At 43.7% G+C, this 19,292-nt stretch overlaps 2 protein-coding genes across 2 annotated transcripts; both read left to right on the forward strand.

The window, feature by feature from the left end:
- Nucleotides 1-1,645: 1,645 nt before the first annotated feature.
- LOC147322311 (uncharacterized) lies at nucleotides 1,646-17,818 on the forward strand. The gene is made up of 6 exons (XM_086305040.1): nucleotides 1,646-2,152; nucleotides 3,558-4,154; nucleotides 4,480-8,055; nucleotides 8,297-8,350; nucleotides 11,866-12,839; nucleotides 14,579-17,818. The coding sequence occupies exons 3-6, from the start codon at nucleotides 8,029-8,031 to the stop codon at nucleotides 16,485-16,487; spliced, it is 2,964 nt and encodes a 987-aa protein (XP_086161166.1). The 5' UTR covers nucleotides 1,646-2,152; nucleotides 3,558-4,154; nucleotides 4,480-8,028; the 3' UTR covers nucleotides 16,488-17,818.
- On the forward strand, nucleotides 9,558-11,005 carry LOC147322312 (zinc finger MYM-type protein 1-like). The gene has a single exon (XM_086306905.1). The coding sequence runs from the start codon at nucleotides 9,732-9,734 to the stop codon at nucleotides 10,764-10,766; it is 1,035 nt and encodes a 344-aa protein (XP_086163031.1). The 5' UTR covers nucleotides 9,558-9,731; the 3' UTR covers nucleotides 10,767-11,005.
- Nucleotides 17,819-19,292: the final 1,474 nt, after the last annotated feature.

Here is a 19,292-nt window from a genome sequence, read left to right on the forward strand (position 1 = left end):
CCAGGGAACCTGTTTCAGTTGCCGAAGATTCCGCGAATTCGCTCCACCGCAGCGAAGATGAGGTAAGAGAAGGCGGGAATGCTGAATCTCTTCAGCCAAGCCGACAACAGGTACCAGCCAGGTGCCAATAGGTTCCAGGAAGCGACAGGAGACAAAACGCCAGTGCAAAGGTCTGAATTCAGTCAGAGTGCATTCGGAAACTAATCTGTTACTGCCAGATGAAAGAGCCAAATATGATTTCAGTTTCACGAGTAGCCCGCTACGTTTTCCCCGACGTTTAAAGCGCTTCCTCTTATGAGATGTGGTAGGGGTGTAATCCAGGTGATGCGGTACTCCAGATAGTAGCAGAGGTAGAAAAAAGTCCTGTCCATCAGCGTTAGTCCTTCCCAAATTCTCTGTGGCAAATCGAATATTTAACAGAGCTTCACGATCGTAGGTCAATAGAGAGTCAGCGTTGTTCAATAAAAGTGACGAAAACAATAGAAACACGCAGAGCAAAAGTGGATCCGACAACCGTGGACGGCGAGCCATGCACACCGGCACCATCTTACACGGAAGAATATATATATTTCGAGATGATGGCAGATGTTTTTTTTCCTTCATTGTTTAAGCACTGCTTCCAGCCAAGAGTGATACCATATATGCCTCATAGCTGTAGAAAAGGCTAAAATTGTTATCTTTTTACAAAAAACAGCTGAACATGAGAGGTTTTTGGACCAATTTTGTGTTCTCCATTCTTTAAGCACCGGTTTGAGCACCGTTTAAGCACCGGCACGGTTTCAAAAGTACCGGTTTGGCACCGGTATCGGATAAAACCTAAACGATACCCATCCCTAGTGTTGAGCGCTCAGTGCATCTGCGTTCGACTACTACGCCTAGGCTGCACTGTCGAGTGCAGATCCACTGAGCGTAGCGCAAGCTAGCAAGACAGAAGCTAAGCTCGTTGCAACATGGCAACTGCCTCAACGCTACCCGAAATTGAAGCTCCCCCACCCTCATTCAGATCTGGTGTTTGGAACTGTCTTGATTTTCATGTGAGGCATGACCCTGATGGTAAGCGCGTCATGGACAAAAGTAAAACAGTATGTCGGCTGTGCCACAGAATGCTCAATTGGTGGGAACTAGTGTGTTAGCGCAGTTAGCTTGTTAATGTGTTGACGCCGTCCAGCCCCACACACGGGGCGATCCATGGTAACTCGTTAAGGGAGATTTGTGGCGTTAACGTCATTTTAACGAGATTAACGCTGACAGCACTAGTGGGAACACAACGAATATGACTGCACATTTATGCCGACATCATCCTAGTGCAAAGACAAGTGGAAGCAGACAAAAACAACAAGCACGCATGCCACAAACTTTACAGAGTGATTTAGACAGCTGTTAGCACATGATTCTCCTTATAGGGACCTGATATGTTTAATATGCTGCTGAGAGTATAGCCAGAAGAAGAGTATAGTATAGCTTTTATTTTGGAAAGAGCCATTTCTCTGTAATAAACTCTCTTTCCAAAGATGAGTGATTCCTCAATCAGATTTATTTATTTATTTTTTGTTGTTTCAGCAACATTAAATTTAAAAACTGTACTTTTGAGTTAAAATATATATTTATAATTGTAATAAATGACTAATTAAAAAGGCATGAAAATTTTTGTCTCTAAAAAAATATTGAACCGTGACACCAAAGTATCGAACCGACTGAACTGTGAATTTTGTGTATCGTTGCACTCCTAGTGTGAGGTAAAAGTGCTACAATGAAAAACATTTCAAGAAAATGTAAAATAAATGTATTCCAGGATAAAACACAGCTGTCTTTGTCTTGTGCAAATCGTTGTGTCGGCTCACTGGGCATTTGATTCCAATAACAGGCCTCAGTCTCTCCTGCTACTGGTCTGCCATACTGCTAAATTTGGTATCGGTGCTCAAACCTTTTGTGTCTGTTTGCCCACCTCGGGAAGCAAAAATTTGTTTTTTTGTCAGATGAACATATGAGACACTTTGACTCTTCAGTGCAGTGTGGAGCCTAACAAAGATCTGTTTTGTGTCCCAGCTGATCAGCAGGAGGAGAAGAGTCTGACGGAGCAGCAGAGGAACATTTTCAGCTACTTGGACTCAGCTCAGCCACTACAGAGAAAACAATGAGCTCAACACAGAAGGTGACAGACAGAGCAGGGCGATATGACCAAAAATATTTATCACGATATACATTTGAAAATTTGCGATAACAATACAACTGACGATATAATTGACACTAGACAAAATACTTTACAACTGCACAACTTTATTAGTGCAAAAAAACCCATCAATGTATTTTTACTTAAACAAGCAGCTGTTTTTTATGTGTATTAAAGTTATATAAAAATGTAACAGTGCAAATACAAATGCCTTGGAGCAAATGTCAGCCAATTTCCTCTGGAAAATCCTTTTGGTTAAACTCTCAGCAAGCAATTTGCATTTGCACTGTTAAATTTCGAGTTAGCGCTGCCAATCAGTAATCTATGTGAATGACGTCATTTCCTCGTTACCCGGAAGCTGAAGCCCTCAGCTACAAATGCTACAACTAAGCTAACGGTAGTACATCCAGTCGTGAATGCACAGATTGCTGAGTGTTTTCAGCCTGGCTTCACAAATGATGAAATCCCTGTGTTATTAGCTGAATCACATGGTGTTACTATCAGCAAACGTACTCGCGAAAGCGCCAATTTGTTGGGATCCGTTTTTGAGTGCACGTTCCTCTGCCATGTGCTTCCGGGTAACAAGAAAGCGACCTCATTCACCTATATTTTTGATTGGCAGAGCTAACTCGAAGTTTCGAGTTACTTTTCTCAAAATTTCGAGTTATATTTCTCAAAATTTCATCTTATGGATACTAGCTGTTTTGTTTTTATTTAGTGGCGGAAACGGGCTCCCATACTTAAAAGCCGATTCACAGAGCTTTTAGTTGTTGTAAATATTGTAAGAGATGATTTGTTTTTGAAATTTGTGTAATGTGCCTGAATGTTATTGATATTATTATTATATTGTTATTATTGATTGCTTATATTTTAACAATTGTGAAACCTCACTGTGGATGTAAGAGCCAAATTATGCGGATATCTTGAATCCACTTTATTGTATAATATTTTATGTGATTGTATTTGACGGAAGATGAGCAACATCTGTTGTGGAAGCTAATGGGGTTCTTTTTAAATAAACAAAAATACGATTTAATATCACTGAATAATTATGTATAAATCTATAAAAATTAAAGAAATATGTAATAGGAAACTACACTATAATATAAATTATAAAATAATATAAAAGTGTGTGTGCATGTGCGCGTGCAATCAGGAGGGATGGGCATGATTTTAGTGTTTGAACAGTCATGAATTATTTTTAACAGCAGGTTGGATGTAATGTGTTAGAACTACCAGCAGGTGGGGATAAGAGACCTTTAAGGTGTTTGGTGCCACACTCCACCTTCAGGTTTAAAACTAGTGTTAATGGAGGGAGTTTGAAGGTTGAGTTTGTTCCACGACTGCATTTCACTCACTGCCTCTGTTTGTATCTCTGTCACTGCAGGACCAACATGGAGCGAGAAGTCAGCGCTCTCAGGAGGCCGACAAACCTCACAGAAGAAAGGGAGAGAAAAAACACACCTGTGACGAGTGTGGGATGGGTTTTACTGAGAAGGGTAATCTAAAACAGCATCAGCTCATCCACACTGGAGAGAGACCGTTCAGCTGTGACTTGTGTGGAAAGTCTTTTTCCTGGAAGGAATCCCTAAAACAACACCATCTCATCCACAGTGGAGTTAAAGCGTACAGCTGTGATCAGTGTGGCAGAGCTTTTACTCACAGTAGCCACTTACAGAGGCATCTAGTTACCCACTCTGGAATTAAGGCATACAGCTGTGACATCTGTGGAAAAACTTTCAGCCACATAGAGACCCGAAATACACACATACGCATTCACACCAGACATGATGTGTACTGCTGTGAACAGTGTGGCAAAGAGTTTACAACAGGCTCACAGTTACAACAACACATGTTTATCCACACTGAGGAGAGACGTTATAAATGTGACCTGTGTGAGAAGACTTTTAAAGCTCCACATTACCTGAGACGACACCAACAGATCCACACCAGAAAGAGACTCTACAAGTGCAGTTACTGTGAGGTATGTATTTATATTGTTATCTTGTCATTTTAGCCTGACTGTTTGGAACAACTCTGCTCATTAAACTGTGTTAGCATGTTAGCAATTCTACTGCATGGAAAAGCAGCTCTGAGTGATTATTCAGATTTTCATGTCAGTTATGATTTTAGTATTACTGTAGTATTATGGTGGTAGTATTGTAGTTATTGCAGCCCAGTAAACTGAGTGTGTTAACTGAAACAGTCAAATGTAATTGGACGTCTGCAGAGATGCTCTTTATTTCAGGCGACGTTCAGGATAAAAGTGTTGAAGGACTGACTTACACTGTCTTTGTGTCTTTGTTTAGAAGCAGAGCGACACAGATGGATCCAGTTCTCAACCCTGTCATCACTGTGGTGGTGGGAAAGATTTTCGTTGTGACCTTTGTGGAAAAACTTTCAGTCAGCAAGCCACCCTAAAAAGACATCAACGTAGACACACTGGAGACAAACTGCAATACTGCAAAGAATGTGGGAGTAGCTTCCCCACATCAACTGAGTTAAAACAACATGAACTGATTCACAGTGGGGTTAAAAAGCACCTCTGTGATCAGTGTGGGTCATCCTTCACCACTGCATGGGAGCTTAAATCACACAAACGAGTCCACACAGGAGAGAAACCATACAAGTGCAGACACTGTGACAAAAGCTTCTCACAGTCAAATGGTCGTAACAATCATGAACGTACACACATGGAAGGAAACTACAGCTGTGACCAGTGTGACAAGAGCTTCAGGAATCTCAGTTCATACTCCAAACACAAACGATCCCACGTTACTAATAAACTGTTTCACTGTTACCAATGTGCCCAAACATTCACCTCATTGTCTGCTCTGTGCAAACATCAGCGTGATCACTCAGGGCTGAAATCACTCCCATCACTGGATCACAGTGAATCTGAAGAGACAGAAAGATCCTCTGGTTTCAGTGTCAGACTCAAAAAGCTTGAGATCAGGCTCCACAGAGTTCAGATAGAATCATTTAAACTTGTGTTGAACTGAACTGGTTGCTGGGCTGAACTTCTACATAATACAGATTTACATGAGATCTTATTTTCTGTCGTTTTACTGAGTCAGTTTTGTCCTTTTTTCTCTGTCCAGGGGCCCGTTCTTCGTACGTCGCTCACTACATCCAAGATCAAATGACACATCCAAGACCAAACCATCGCGCTAACCGTGAGCTCGCTAATCCGGTTCCCCGAACACACCTGCCGTTGACGATTAGTACAGCTGGACGCAGTAATGTGACATCACTGGGTGTCGTAAAAGGGGCTACGCATCGATAGTAGAAACATTGATCGGCAACCCCCTGATTGGTCAGCGAAAATGTCGAAGGAGCGCGCTCAGTATTGTTCGGCAGCAGAGCAAGAACTCTTGATTGAGGGATTTCAGGAGTTTCAGAGTTTAATTAAAACGCAAGGAAACACTGCAAAGGCTGCAAAAGCAAGGAGAGAGGGCTGGCAGAAAGTTGCTGACAAATTAAACTCGTAGGTGATTTAATAATAATAATAATAATAGATTGGATTTATATAGCGCTTTCCAAGGCACCCAAAGCGCTTTACAATGCCACTATTCAGTCACTCTCACATTCACACACTGGTGGAGCAGCTACGGTTGTAGCCACAGCTGCCCTGGGGCAGACTGACAGAAGCCAGGCTGCCATATCGCGCCATCGGCCCCTCCGGCCAACACCAGTAGGCGGTAGGGTAGATCTATCATATGACACTATATTATCCAATATTATATGGCATTATATTGTATTATAATATGTTATATTATATCCCCTTACACATTAGAGCCACAACAGGACCCACTAGAACATGGGAACAAATAAAAGTGAAATACAGGAGTATTCTACAGAATGGTAATATTTATCTCTTATATTGCTTTTCGTCTCTTGGAAAGAGACCCTGTAATAGTCTGTTAGTTTGTTCATAACAGCAACCAAGAAAAGGGCAGAGCAAAAAAAGACAGGTGGTGGTCCTGCACCCCCTTGTCAACAAGTTGGTTAGGTAAATAATACCCTCACGGGAATATCGATATCTCTCAATGAGCACAGTGTCACGCTGAGCTGAAGGATCCTGTCTGTCCCGCAATATACGCTGAATTCTGAGGACTCTCCTTATCAATCTTGCACCTTCCTCAATGGGTTGGTTGCGTATACGGACAGGACATGGCTGCGACAGGCTTCCCAAATCCACCTTCGCTTTTATAGCCGTGGTCTCTCATCTTGATTACACGGAGTGATTTACAATTACTACTCTGAAATATGAATTACATCTGTAATAATCACATACACGTAATAGAATGTTAATAGTACATTTCCCTTTTTTAGGAAATGACCTGTATGTATCTGTGTGAAATCAATAAAAGGATCAAGTGCTGCATTATCTTTAGTTACATTGATAATATTTATTTATGGTGAAACAGTGGTGGAATATCGCTGTTGCTTTCGTATAAATGAAGCGGACATACCTGCATGGCCGCGATCTAATCCTGTTTACATAAAGTAAGCCTGCTCCCGAGCAGGTTTATGCTTACGGCCCTGCTGCTATGACAGCAAGTCCCGGATGAGCTTCGGGGAACCGAACGATCCAGGATCACGTGAAATCGTCAACAATCAAATCCAGCTAACTTACTTAGCGAGGTACGAAGAACGGACCCCTGGTTTTGCTCGTCTGTAAATAATTGAAACTCAGTCAAATAGTTCATTGTTCTCCAGCAAAACGTTTTGGAAACTCATGTTTAACCTTTCAAACTCTGACATGTTTTAGCACACAAGGCTTCATCGGGGAGTTCACTCATGATTGGACCATGAGAATAAAGGTTTTTAGTTCTTTCAAAGAGAGTCTTGGGGGTGTTCGATGTTTCTGTTTTTTCTACATATAGGAAGAAACTATTTTTCTAGCTTTGTGTAGTGTGGAAGTTTTTAATGTTTCTTTCATCTGTGATGTTCTTGAATGTGTTGACATGAAGATGGTACAAATAAACTGTCCTTTTAGCTTTAGCTCCTAATTTATTCATTATTTATGGATGTAGCACAGCAGCAGTGTCTTGATTAACACATGGAGGGCTCGGGATCTGATGGTGTCATCTCTCTAATTTGCCCACTGCGTAAATCTCACTCTTTGCCAAGAAATTGAAATAAATCTTGTTTCCCTGCTGGATAGTGATCCACTGTAACTCTGCTCCTCCTTCCTGTTTAGGATTTCTGTGGCTGAAGTAAAATTCCCTCCATCCATCACTTATCCCAGCTAACCCAAAGTAAAAGAAAGTTTTGCTCATCGTAAAAAAGCATTACAATAATGGGCATTACCAATGCAAACTGAATAATACAGAAGATGAAAGAAGAGACTTGGATCAGTTAATAAAGCTCATGATCTCGATTCATTGTGGCTGCTACACAGATACTTCTGGGTCACTTCTCTCAGTTAGGAACCTTCCTCACCAGTGGCGTCGTTAGGCCTATTTTAGGGGTGCTGAAGCCTCCCTAAAATATTCTTAAGCCCCCCTAAATAATTTGGCGGGGTTTTTTTGTTTTTTTTTTAAACTTATTCGATTTTTGTTTTTTTACAGAACTTGCAGACAAATTCAATATAAAGATGCAGGAATATGAGTCTAAAGAAATAATAATATAAACCTGTCGCTATTCACACAAATATGATCATAACTCGGTTGGTCCCTTTCGCTTTACATTGTTAAGGTAGCGTCAGTGCTTCGTTATCCAATCCGTTCCAGTTGTTCACAGGGGACATCCACATGACTGAAAATCCAGTCCTCGTTTTCACTGCTACTTTACACTCCGCTCGTATACACCTGCGGACACACTAGCGTACATGTGGCAAACGGCAAGAAATCATGGATATACGCAAGTTTTTCAAGAAAGTAAGTCTTCATCACTGGCTGGTAGTAACAATTAGTTAGCTCCAGCTAACAGCGGAGTCCCATGTAAATAATGAACCAGGTGCTCCCCATTTTGATAAATAAAAACCTGGCTAGCGCACTAAGTTAAATTCTTAGCATAATGTTAATTTCTGTCACTCGTTTTAGCTCTGAAAAATCGAGCTGTGGTATGGTTATCATCAGTGGAAATAATAATAATCACTCCATCCCCATTAACCTGTAGGAGTCAGGGCAGAGGAGCACAGAGAGGCAGAGGGGAGAGACGTCTGCTGGAGAGGTGAGTCAAAGGATGGAGTCATTTGTGATGCAGACAGTCTGATTAGAATTTTATGGGACTCAATATGGATATGAAATATGAAACATTTCAGTCACAGTACAACATATAAGACCTGTTTAACTTGAGCTTTTATTTAGGAGAGTCAAGGTTAGAAAGTGGAGAGAGCAAAGAGAGATATATATATATATAAGTCAAATTAGCCTGACTCTCATATTTTTGAGAGTTCTATTTTAATATTACTTCAATTCAAGTAATTTAGTAATATTTTTCAGGGCTTTAAATTGCAACCATTTTAGTCACATGCGTGCTCAAAATATAATGTTTGTAACTTCAAAATATTTGGAAGCAACAGAAGTCATGATATTAGCAATTTACATTACAATTCAGTATGTTTTAATGTATCTTGAAGGGTGAGGCAGAAGGGGAGGCTGAGGGAGAAAAAGGTCAACAGGCAAGTTCAAGTCAGAGAGAGCAAGGAGAGACAGAGGAGCTGCAGCAAATAGATCGAGAGGCAGAGGAAGATCAAGTTATTACAGAGAGAGGAGAGCAAACAGGCCAAGAGAGGGAAAATGATGAAGCAGCTGCAGCAACTCATTCTACTACAGGGTTTGATTTAGGTGACAAAGACACAAGGCCCAGACAGGTGAAGCTGAAGAGCTATCCAGCTGATACTTTTGGTACACAGAAGCGGGCATTTAACCACAGCTGGTTTGAAAAGCACAACTGGTTAGAATATTCAGTCAACCAGAATGCAGCTTTCTGCTTCCCATGTAGAGTGTTTGGCAAAAACATCAAACATGATAGTTTGGTCAGTAGCGGTTGCAAGAACTGGAAGAAAGCTTTAGTCATCTTTGGCAAGCATGAGATGGCTCAAACACATAAGGACAGTGTTGTTACATGGAAAAGCTACCAGGGAACTAGCAAACAGGGAAACGTTGCACAGGTGATAGCAACTGCAAATGTGAGTGAGATAGTCGAAAGAAGAGAGTATCTCAGACGAATTGTTGCAGTCACCTCTATGTTAGGGAGACAGGGACTCCCTTTTCGTGGCCATGATGAAGGTGAAGACAGCCCAAACAGAGGGAATTTTCTTGCGTGCATGGAGCTTTTGAAGGAGTTTGATGCTTTTCTTCAAAAACATAATCCCCCATCAAATGCACAGTATATCTCACCAACATCCCAGAATGACATGATTGGAGGTGTACAAGCACATTTTAGAAGGCTCCATCCTGAGGCTATCTATGTGCATTGTTATGCTCATCAACTCAACCTGGTTTTGTGCAATACTTGCAAGGCTGTCCCAGAGGCTGTGGAGCTTTTCAGCTTGTTGGAGTGTGTGTATTCTTTCTTCAGCACCTCCCTAGTCAATCATCATAAGTTCATGGAGACTCAGGCAAAGCTTGGATTGACAAAAACTGAGCTTGTGCAACTTTCAAACACTCGCTGGGCATGTCAGTTGCGATCAATCAGTGCAGTTCTTGAGACATTGCCTGCCATTTTGGAGTGCCTATCTGCAATTGGATCCCCCATAGCTGTTGGTCTCAGAGCAAAGCTCTACAAGTTCTCAGCAGTCTATGCACTACTGATGTTTCAGTCGATTCTGTCTGTAACCGAAGGACTCCACAAATTCCTGCAGAAAGAGACTTTAGACCTGGCAGAAGCGTTTATCTGCAAACAAGCTGTGTGTGACACAATTAAGGGAAAACACTCAGATGCATTTGCTACAGAGCTGTATGAGAAAACCAAGGCCCTGTGTAACACCCACAGTATCCCTGAACCAGGTGCCAAGACAAGGCACAAACAGAGGAAAATGGAGGATTTTGTCCTGGAGGCAACTGTGGGTTCACGCACTGAATTGAACAACTCAGACACATTGAAAAGAGAGTTACTTTTCCCTTGTGTGGATCGGATGGTTGGCGAGCTTGATCAAAGATTTTGCAGTGTAGATGCAGGGCTGCTAAAAGGTGTCCAGGCATGTAGTCCTGAATCTGAGAACTTCTTGAGTGAACCACACTTGAATGAACTTGCAAAGCACTACAGACTTGACCTGAAAAAAGAGGAGGTTCTGGTGGCCAGAAACTTTCTTACCCGGAAAACAGAGGCTGGATGTCCACCCAAAAATATGTTGTCTGTGTACAACCTCCTTGATTCAGACATGTTTCCCTCTCTGAAGGCAACCATCCAAGTTGCCCTAACAGTGCCTGTCAGCAGCTGCTCGTGCGAACGGTCCTTTAGTGCACTGCGTCGGCTGCACTCCTGGCTGCGTCAAACAATGGGTCAGAAAAGACTTCACAGTCTTGCAGTCATGTCTATTGAAAAAGACACGATTCAGCATCTGAGTCACAACAGAGTGATTGACCGATTTGCCACTCTTAAAAACAGACGTCATTCTTTGATGCTTCCACCCACCAAGTAACTGGTGATTGCAGCCAGAAAAATTTACTTTTTTATTTTCAGTTTTTTTTCTTGTTATTGATGCGGCAAACACATTTCCTCTGTTTTTTTGTTGTACTGTATTATAAAGCAGACTGAAATAAAACAATAGATCTATTGGTGGCCTAGGATGTTTAATCTGTCCAAAAAAGTAGGAAAACAATTTCTCAGTCTTTGTTTTCTGTTTGTGAAATTTTGTGCTCATTCACTACGTTCGTTCATGTCGTGTACATCTCTTGGGGGTTAAGCCCCCCCCTGTCCTTAAAACCTAGTGACGCCCCTGTTCCTCACCAAAACTGACTGTTGGACCACACCCCTGGTTTCATGAGAAGTTGTTTCAGCCATGATTTCTCTTCCTGTATTTCAGAGTAAAGACTGAAGTGACAAATGGAAACATGTTTAAAAAACGCAATGTGAGAGAGACGTTGAGGTCCTTGGAAGTTACCCTGGGTTTTTCTGTCACCCTGCTAGATGTTACACACCTTGTCATTGGACTGATTTCTACTGCTGGACTACTCCTGGGGAGAGTAACAATATTCTTACTAATTAGCTCCCTTTCACACCTTTGGGGATATTTATTTTTGTGCTTGCAGCGCTGTGAGCCAGAACAGCGAGAGAAAAACCTGCAACAGCGACGAGCCGAATGCTTAAGTGAATCCCAGCAGCTGCACATGTGCTACACTGATTTAGAGGATATCTTTGCTCTTCATAATTCATAACTTCATAATTACACAGGGTGTAATTATGAAGTTATTGAGCAGCACATACTTTACGACCTGCTTAAGTTCGAGGTCACAGCGTCTGTAGAGCAGCTGGAACATAATGAAGTCTACAAGGTTAAAGTTTTATCTTCACTTGTTGTTCTCTCTGCTGCTTGGTTTGATGGATCTGAGAGCTTTTGTTTTTATTACTGTTATTATAATTATCATTAATATTTTACTCTTTAAAAGCTTTAAAATAGTGTTTGTGTTTTGAAAAGTTGATTTAAGAATTGAACAGAAACATCTGTCATAAAAATCGCCCAAAGGCACGGAGACAAACTCAAAGGATGCAACCTGTAACTTTCTCTTCCTTCATGTCAGCACCATCATCGAGCCAACAGGTCTGTAGATGACGCCATCAACATGGCCCTACACTTCATCCTGCAGCATCTGGACTCCCCAGGAACCTACGCCAGGATCCTGTTTGTGGACTTCAGCTCTGCCTTCAACACCATCCTTCCAGACCATCTCCGAGACAAGCTTTCCCAGATGAATGTGCCTGATCCCATCTGCCGGTGGATCACTGACTTCCTGACGGACAGGAAGCAGCACGTGAGGCTGGGGAAGAATGTCTCGGACTCCCGGACCATCAGCACCGGCTCCCCTCAGGGCTGTGTTCTTTCTCCTCTGCTCTTCTCCCTGTATACTAACTGCTGCACCTCCACCCACCAGTCTGTCAAGCTAATCAAGTTTGCAGATGACACCACCGTTATTGGACTCATCTCTGACGGGGATGAGTCTGCCTACAGGAGGGAGGTTGAACGTCTGGTGTCCTGGTGCAGCCACAACAACCTGGTGCTGAATGCCCAGAAGACAGTGGAGATTATTGTGGACTTCAGGAAGCACACAGCCCCACTCCCCCCCATCATCCTGACTGACACCCCCATCACCTCTGTGGACTCGTTCCGCTTCCTGGGTACCACCATCACCCAGGACCTGAAGTGGGAGCCCACCATCACTTCCGTCATCAAGAAAGCCCAGCAGAGGATGTACTTCCTGAGGCAGCTGAAGAAATTCAACCTGCCAACACGGACGATGATGCAGTTCTACACCGCAATCATCGAGTCCATCCTCACCTCCTCCATCACCGTGTGGTACGCTGGAGCCACTATCAGGGACAAACAGAGACTGCAGCGTGTTGTGCGCTCTGCTGAGAAGGTGATTGGCTGCAGACTCCCATCTCTGCAGGACCTGTACACCTCCAGGACACTGCGGCATGCAGCTCGGATCTCAGCTGACCCTTCTCACCCTGGACACAGTCTGTTTGACCTGCTCCCCTCAGGCAGGAGGCTCCGGTCCATTCGCACCAGAACCTCTCGCCATAAGAACAGTTTCTTCCCCTTTGTTGTCGGACACATGAACAATAAACGTACGACTGTTCCCACCACTAACACATGACCCTACGCTGTGTTCACTGCATCATTCCATGTTTGGCACTGATCACCACCTGCACTCATGTATATATCTATCCACTTAGCACTTTTAATTCTTATTCTTATTTTTATATTTTTATGACAGTATGTTTGCACTGAAGCACCGCAGCAATTTCCTAATGTTGTAAACCTGCTCAACATTTGGCAATAAAACCCTTTCTGATTCTGATTCTGATTCTGATTCTGATTATTTATAGTAAATGCATATAGCAACAGTAACACTTTAGTTTGGATTTCATAATTTCTGTAACTGGAAAATATTATTTTGTTTAAAGACAGAAGTGACTGGGTAGTTGCAACATTAAAGTGAAATATTTAATAGTCTAATAACAGATTATGTGTTGAAGCTGTCGTTTCAGGAGGAGAGAAGCTGCAGAGAGGCGTGTAAGACTGCAACTCTGCTTCCTGGTCCCAGCTCTGGATAGTCATATTTTAGGGGGTTTAATAAATGTGTCCATATTTCTAGAAATGAGAGCTGCTCCATCCAAAGTGGGATGGATGCCGTCTCTCCTAACAAGACCAGGTTTCCTCCAGAAGATTTGCCAATTATCTATGAAGCCCACATCGTTTCTTGGACACCACTCAGACAACCAGCAACTTAAGGAGAACATGTGGCTAAACATGTCACTCCTGGTCTGTATCCCAATTCAGGGTCTGCAGCCTTAAAGGCCGCGTTTTAAGGCCGATTACGTCACAGCAACGCGACGAAGGCTGTCCCAATTCGAAGGCTGCTCGAAATGCGGCCCTCAAATGTGTCCTTCATTTCCCTGAATTCTAAGGATGTGTCGGTGTAGACTTCGTGGCCCAACATATCCCAGATTGCATAGCACGGCGGTGGGTGTGGATAATTTTGCCGAAAAAAACGGTGGAAGCGGAGCAGCCAAAGTGTAAACGTTTAAAAGTAAGTACTGTTATGATGTCTCAACAGGACCTGGAAAAACTAGTCCATGCATTCATTTTTAGTAGGCTTGATTATTGTAACAGCATCTTTACAGGTCTACCTAAAAAAATCAGTCAGACAACTGCAGCTCATTCAGAACTCTGCTGCTCGAGTCCTCACTAAGACCAAACAAGTGGACCACACCAGTCCAGCTCTGAGGTCTTTACTCTGGCTGCCTGTCCGTCAGAGGATAGACTTTGAAGTTCTGATGCTGGTCTATAAAGCTCTGAATGGTTTAGGACCAAGATACATCAGTGACCTCCTGACCCAGTATGAACCTTCCAGATCCCTCAGGTCACCTGAATCCGTTTTTTTTATCAGTTCCCAGAGTCAGAACCAGACACGGAGAAGCTGCATTCAGATTTTATGCTCCATATATCTGGAACAAACTCCCAGAAACCTCAGATCAGCTGAAACACTCAGTTTATTTAAATCCAGGTTGAAGACTCACCTGTTCTCAGCTGCATTTGAATTACATTTTGAATTGCATTTGAATTGCATTTGAACTACACCTCTTATAAGGTGTAGTTACACACCTTATAAGAGAAGCACATGAGAAGAGAGGCGACCTAGCTGTATTGTGGCTGGACCTAACTAATGCGTATGGGTCGATCCCACACAAACTGGTTGAGCATGCTTTGCACCTCCACCATGTCCCCAGCAAGATCAAGGACCTAATCCTGGACTATTACGCCAATTTCAGGCTTAGGGTCACTTCTAGGGCAGTTACTTCAGACTGGCACCGACTCCAAAAAGGTATAATAACAGGCTGTACCATCTCAGTTACGCTCTTTGCCCTGGCAATGAACATGGTGGTAAAGGCTGCGGAGGTGGAGTGCAGAGGGCCGTTAACAAGGTCAGATGTTCGTCAGCCCCCTATCAGAGCCTATATGGATGACCTCACCATTACAACATCATCAGTTCCCGGGTGTAGGTGGATCTTGCAAGGTCTTGAGAGACTCATCTCATGGGCAAGGATGAGTTTTAAACCTTCCAAGTCAAGATCGATGGTACTGAAGAAGGGCAAGGTGACGGACAAGTTCCGGTTCTCAATTTCAGGAACCATTATTCCATCCATAACGGAACAACCAGTTAAGAGCTTGGGGAAACGCTTTGACTCCAGCCTGAAAGACTCTACTGCTATTCAGAAGGCAAATGAGGAGCTGGGAGCGTGGCTTATTAAGGTGGATAAGTCCGGCTTGCCTGGAAGATTTAAAGCCTGGATCTACCAGCATTCCATCCTGCCCCGAATCCTGTGGCCCTTGCTTGTCTATACAGTTCCAATAACTACTGTGGAATCCCTTGAAAGAAAGATCAGTGGCTTTCTTCGTAAGTGGCTGGGACTTCCCCGCAGTCTCACCAGCGCTGCCTTGTATGGGACAAGCAACAGCGTGCAGTTACCCTTCAGTGGTCTCACAGAAGAGTTCAAGGTGGCTCGCACACGAGAAGCCCTACAGTACAGAGATTCTAAAGACTGCAAGGTGGCATCAGCAGGCATTGAGGTAAGGACAGGAAGAAAGTGGAAGGCTGAGAAGGCAGTTGAGGTGGCGGAGTCACGCCTAAGGCAGAAAACACTAATGGGGGTCTTAGCAACAGGGGGAGCAGGCTTGGGGTACGTCCCAAAGGCCCAGGTCAGCAGGGCACAGGGAAAGGAGAGACACCAGCTACTCCAGGAAGAGGTCCGAGCAGGTGTGGAGGAGGAGCGAGTAAGCAGAGCTGTAGGCCTTGAGCGGCAGGGAGCATGGACAAGGTGGGAGGGCACCTTGCAGCGCAAGGTCACCTGGGCAAACATCATGCAGGCAGACTTCCACCGGATCCGATTCCTAGTGCAGGCAGTATACGACACTCTGCCAAGCCCAGCAAACCTCCATCTGTGGGGAAAGCGCGAGACACCTGCCTGTCCCCTGTGCTCTGGAAGAGGGACCCTAGAACACCTCCTTAGCAGCTGCCCAAGGGCCCTGGCCGATGGTCGGTATCGTTGGCGGCACGACCAGGTGCTCAGAGTAGTTGCTGAAAAGATTGCCTCAGCAATCAGCACCAGCAAGCATCATCATGCTCCGAGGAAGGCAATCTCTTTTATTAAGGCTGGAGAGAAACCCCAGGTGCGCCCACATTTGACAACTGGCCTTCTCAACACAGCCTCTGATTGGCAGCTACAGGCTGACCTGGGTAAACAACTAAAGTTCCCTCAGAACATTGCAAAAACATCACTCCGGCCAGACTTGATAATTATTTCTGAGGCCTCAAAACAGCTGATCATGCTGGAACTCACAGTGCCCTGGGAAGAGCGGATTGAGGAGGCTAATGAAAGGAAACGAGGAAAGTACCAGGAACTAGTGCAAGAGTGCAGGGGAAGGGGCTGGAAGACTTTCTATGAGCCCATAGAAGTGGGTTGTAGGGGCTTTGCAGGACGATCACTCTGCAAAGTCCTAGGCCGGCTGGGCGTGGCTGGGGCAGCCAAGAAGAGGGCCATCCAGGCTGTGAGTGAAGCGGCAGAGAAAGCCACAAGGTGGCTGTGGATTAAGAGGGCTGATCCGTGGGTAGCTACTGGTACGCAAGTCGGGGCCTGATCACCCCCGGCTGGGTCGCCTGGGCGAGGGTGTATGATGTTGTGAGACCCGAAACACCTGATGACCCTAGGATACATCACTGAAGATGCGTACCAGTGCATCCAGGAGATGTGTCTTTATAGTTAAACTCTGGCTGAGCCAGTGACGCCTAGGAAGAGTCTAGGTGACAACCAAGAAAGTTTGGTGACGACTGGAGAGACAGATGACAGCTCGGAAAGACGGCTCCAGGGGCAGGGTGGGCTAGCATCCCGGTCTGCAGTTTTCGCGAGAAAGCACCCAAAAAGCTATGGAAAGCCCTAAAGAAAGATACCCCCAGGAGACCCCGAGAGGGGGGGAGGATGAGGTCTCCAATCGGACGGACTTAAGGTTAACGACTAATGCAATGGAAAGGACTACGAGTAAGACATGTATCTGCGGCAAGCTGTGCAAGAACCAGCGTGGCCTAAATGTCCATCAGGCTAGAATGAAATGTTTGGAGCGGGAGAGTGAGGTGCAACGCACAGGTCCTGAACCTGGTGAGACGCAGGAGGAGCCCGGCCAGGAGGCACCCCACAGAGCCCAGTCCCTCCATGCACAGGACTCTTCCAATCCAAGCAGTGTAGTTCCACAACAGCGGATTAAGTGGCCCCCAGCCAGCAGCCAGAGCGAGTGGCAGAAGTTTGATGAGGATGTCTCCAACATCATACAAGCTGTGGCCAAAAGAGAGAGACCCGAAACACCTGATGACCCTAGGATACATCACTGAAGATGCGTACCAGTGCATCCAGGAGATGTGTCTTTATAGAATAAAGCACCAAATCCACACTTTTAAGCTTAAATTCTTTTTAATCAATTTTAAATCATGCTTTTTATTTTTGTTTTTTAATGTCTCTGTAAAGCACTTTGAATGACCTTGTTGTTGAATTGTGCTATATAAATAAACTCGCCTTACTGAATACTATGTCACTTATTTATGTGCAAATGTTTAATAATGAAGAACATTAAAGCATTACTGTTGGCCACATGTCGGCAGAGTTATGTGACATTAGTGATGTTTGTACTGACTTGGTTTTAAAGCCTTTAAAATATTCGCTGTTCAATAGTCGACCTTAATCTTACAGAGAATGTGATGATTTTATGGATAATTAAAGTCAGTCATATATCCACAAACACAACAAGCTGAAAGTCAGTGATGCTGCTCGGTTTGCAGTCCTGAATATCACGGCACAAGCAGGATTCACTGCACTGTTAATGTTAGCTATGTTATATTGCTGCCTCTGTTCGGTGGTGTCGAGCCAAACGGACTTTAACGTGTGTTTGAACGAGCTGACGGTTCACTCGTTAAGCTGAAAGAAAGATGCCTCCGTGCAAGCTTGAACATGTTGCGTGTGCCATCGGAACTGCATTTCAGTCTAAACTGGTGTCCGTGTTGGTCCTGCAGAGAATCAGAGTTGGAAAAGTTGTTAATGTAGCAAAAAACAAAATGTAATGCATTTTGTTCATAATCTCTTTAAAGTCATGATCTTTTTTTTTATCGCTGTCACTGGAGTGGGTAAATGAGTCTGCAAAGTTAAAAAAACAGATTTACATTTATTGTTTATTACTTTTATCGTCATCATCCCATTTATACACATTTAAGAAATAACGTGTAAAATAACCTTTTGTTTGCATTTGGAGACTCGGCGTTTGAACCATCCCAGATATCTGCACCAGGGAACCAACTTCTCAAGCCGGTAAAAAGGTCAAGGACACAGTTACACGATCGCTAAACTAACCTGTTTTTGAATAAAAGAAAACCATATAAGCATGATCCCTGGAATCTCGGTTTAAAAAAAGAGAAGCACTACAAATTACTTTTCTTATGTTTAGTATACAGGAGTTGCTGCTCACACTCTGAGTTGCACTAGTGTGTCTGTCAGACGCCCGCACGCGCAGTCACGCCGGACACTTCCTGACCTTATTTCCACGAGCCCTCGACTCAGCTGCAAAGTTCTTACGGGGTCAGTTTCATCAGAATTATCTGCCATCATTCAGACATAAGTTGAGCAATGGTTTAACCAATTTTTTCCATCAAGCCATGAAGGGATGCCGGAATTAAACAGAACATAGGATGTAAGTTAAGGAAATATAAGTTTGACCTTGGAGCACATCTCCTTCAGCGTTCACAATAATGGATTGCATTTCTCTCAGTCAACTGACTGTTTAGGGGGGAAAGCGGCTAATAGTTAGTGGGCTCTGTGTTTGTTGTTTTTTAATCACACTAGGAGTGAACAAAAGCAGAAAACAACCCTGTAAAGATGCAGACTGTGATAGTCTGGTTTATACCACAAATCTTACCAGCTGTAACTGAGTTTTTTGTGGTTTAAGTTATAAGTACGTGTCAAGACTTCTGTCTCGCAGCAACATTGCCGATGTGATCCTTCTTTTTTGTTCCCTATTAATGATCTACGGTAATATGTGATATTGCCCCCATAAAATAATAAGGCTTTAATGAAATCATTGTGATACAGAGATTTGGATTCTTGTGCGTGCAATGTGCATGAAGTAGATAAACAAGAAATTTAGTCAAGATTGGATGTACTTCTGTGTTTACCAACTGCTCCAAACTGACTTTATGCTTCATACGTGTCAACTCAGGGAACTCCTGTTGTGACCTCCCCTCTGTGAGCACACACGCACACACGCACACACGCACGCACACACACACATGCACACACACACACATGCACACACACACATGCACACACAGAAAGAGAGAAACAGAGATCATTAATGCAGAGGATTGCAGCAGCTCTTGTATTTTCACTCTCTGCTGGATTTTAGATG

This window comes from Aulonocara sp. 'chitande type north' Nkhata Bay, linkage group LG9 (genome assembly GCF_057382095.1).
Source record: "Aulonocara sp. 'chitande type north' Nkhata Bay isolate Kocher_YH1m ecotype deep benthic linkage group LG9, A_spYH_male_GT1.1, whole genome shotgun sequence".
Taxonomy (NCBI): domain Eukaryota; kingdom Metazoa; phylum Chordata; class Actinopteri; order Cichliformes; family Cichlidae; genus Aulonocara; species Aulonocara sp. 'chitande type north' Nkhata Bay.

Bases quoted from the DNA above. Each gene is read 5' to 3' on its own strand.
- LOC147322311 (XM_086305040.1), top strand. From the start codon at position 8,029: ATGGATATACGCAAGTTTTTCAAGAAA. The intron at 8,056-8,296 runs GTAAGTCTTCAT...ATTAACCTGTAG, and splicing joins TACGCAAGTTTTTCAAGAAA to GAGTCAGGGCAGAGGAGCAC. The intron at 8,351-11,865 runs GTGAGTCAAAGG...CCTTCATGTCAG, and splicing joins GAGAGACGTCTGCTGGAGAG to CACCATCATCGAGCCAACAG.
- LOC147322312 (XM_086306905.1), top strand. From the start codon at position 9,732: ATGGAGACTCAGGCAAAGCTTGGATTGACAAAAACTGAGCTTGTGCAA.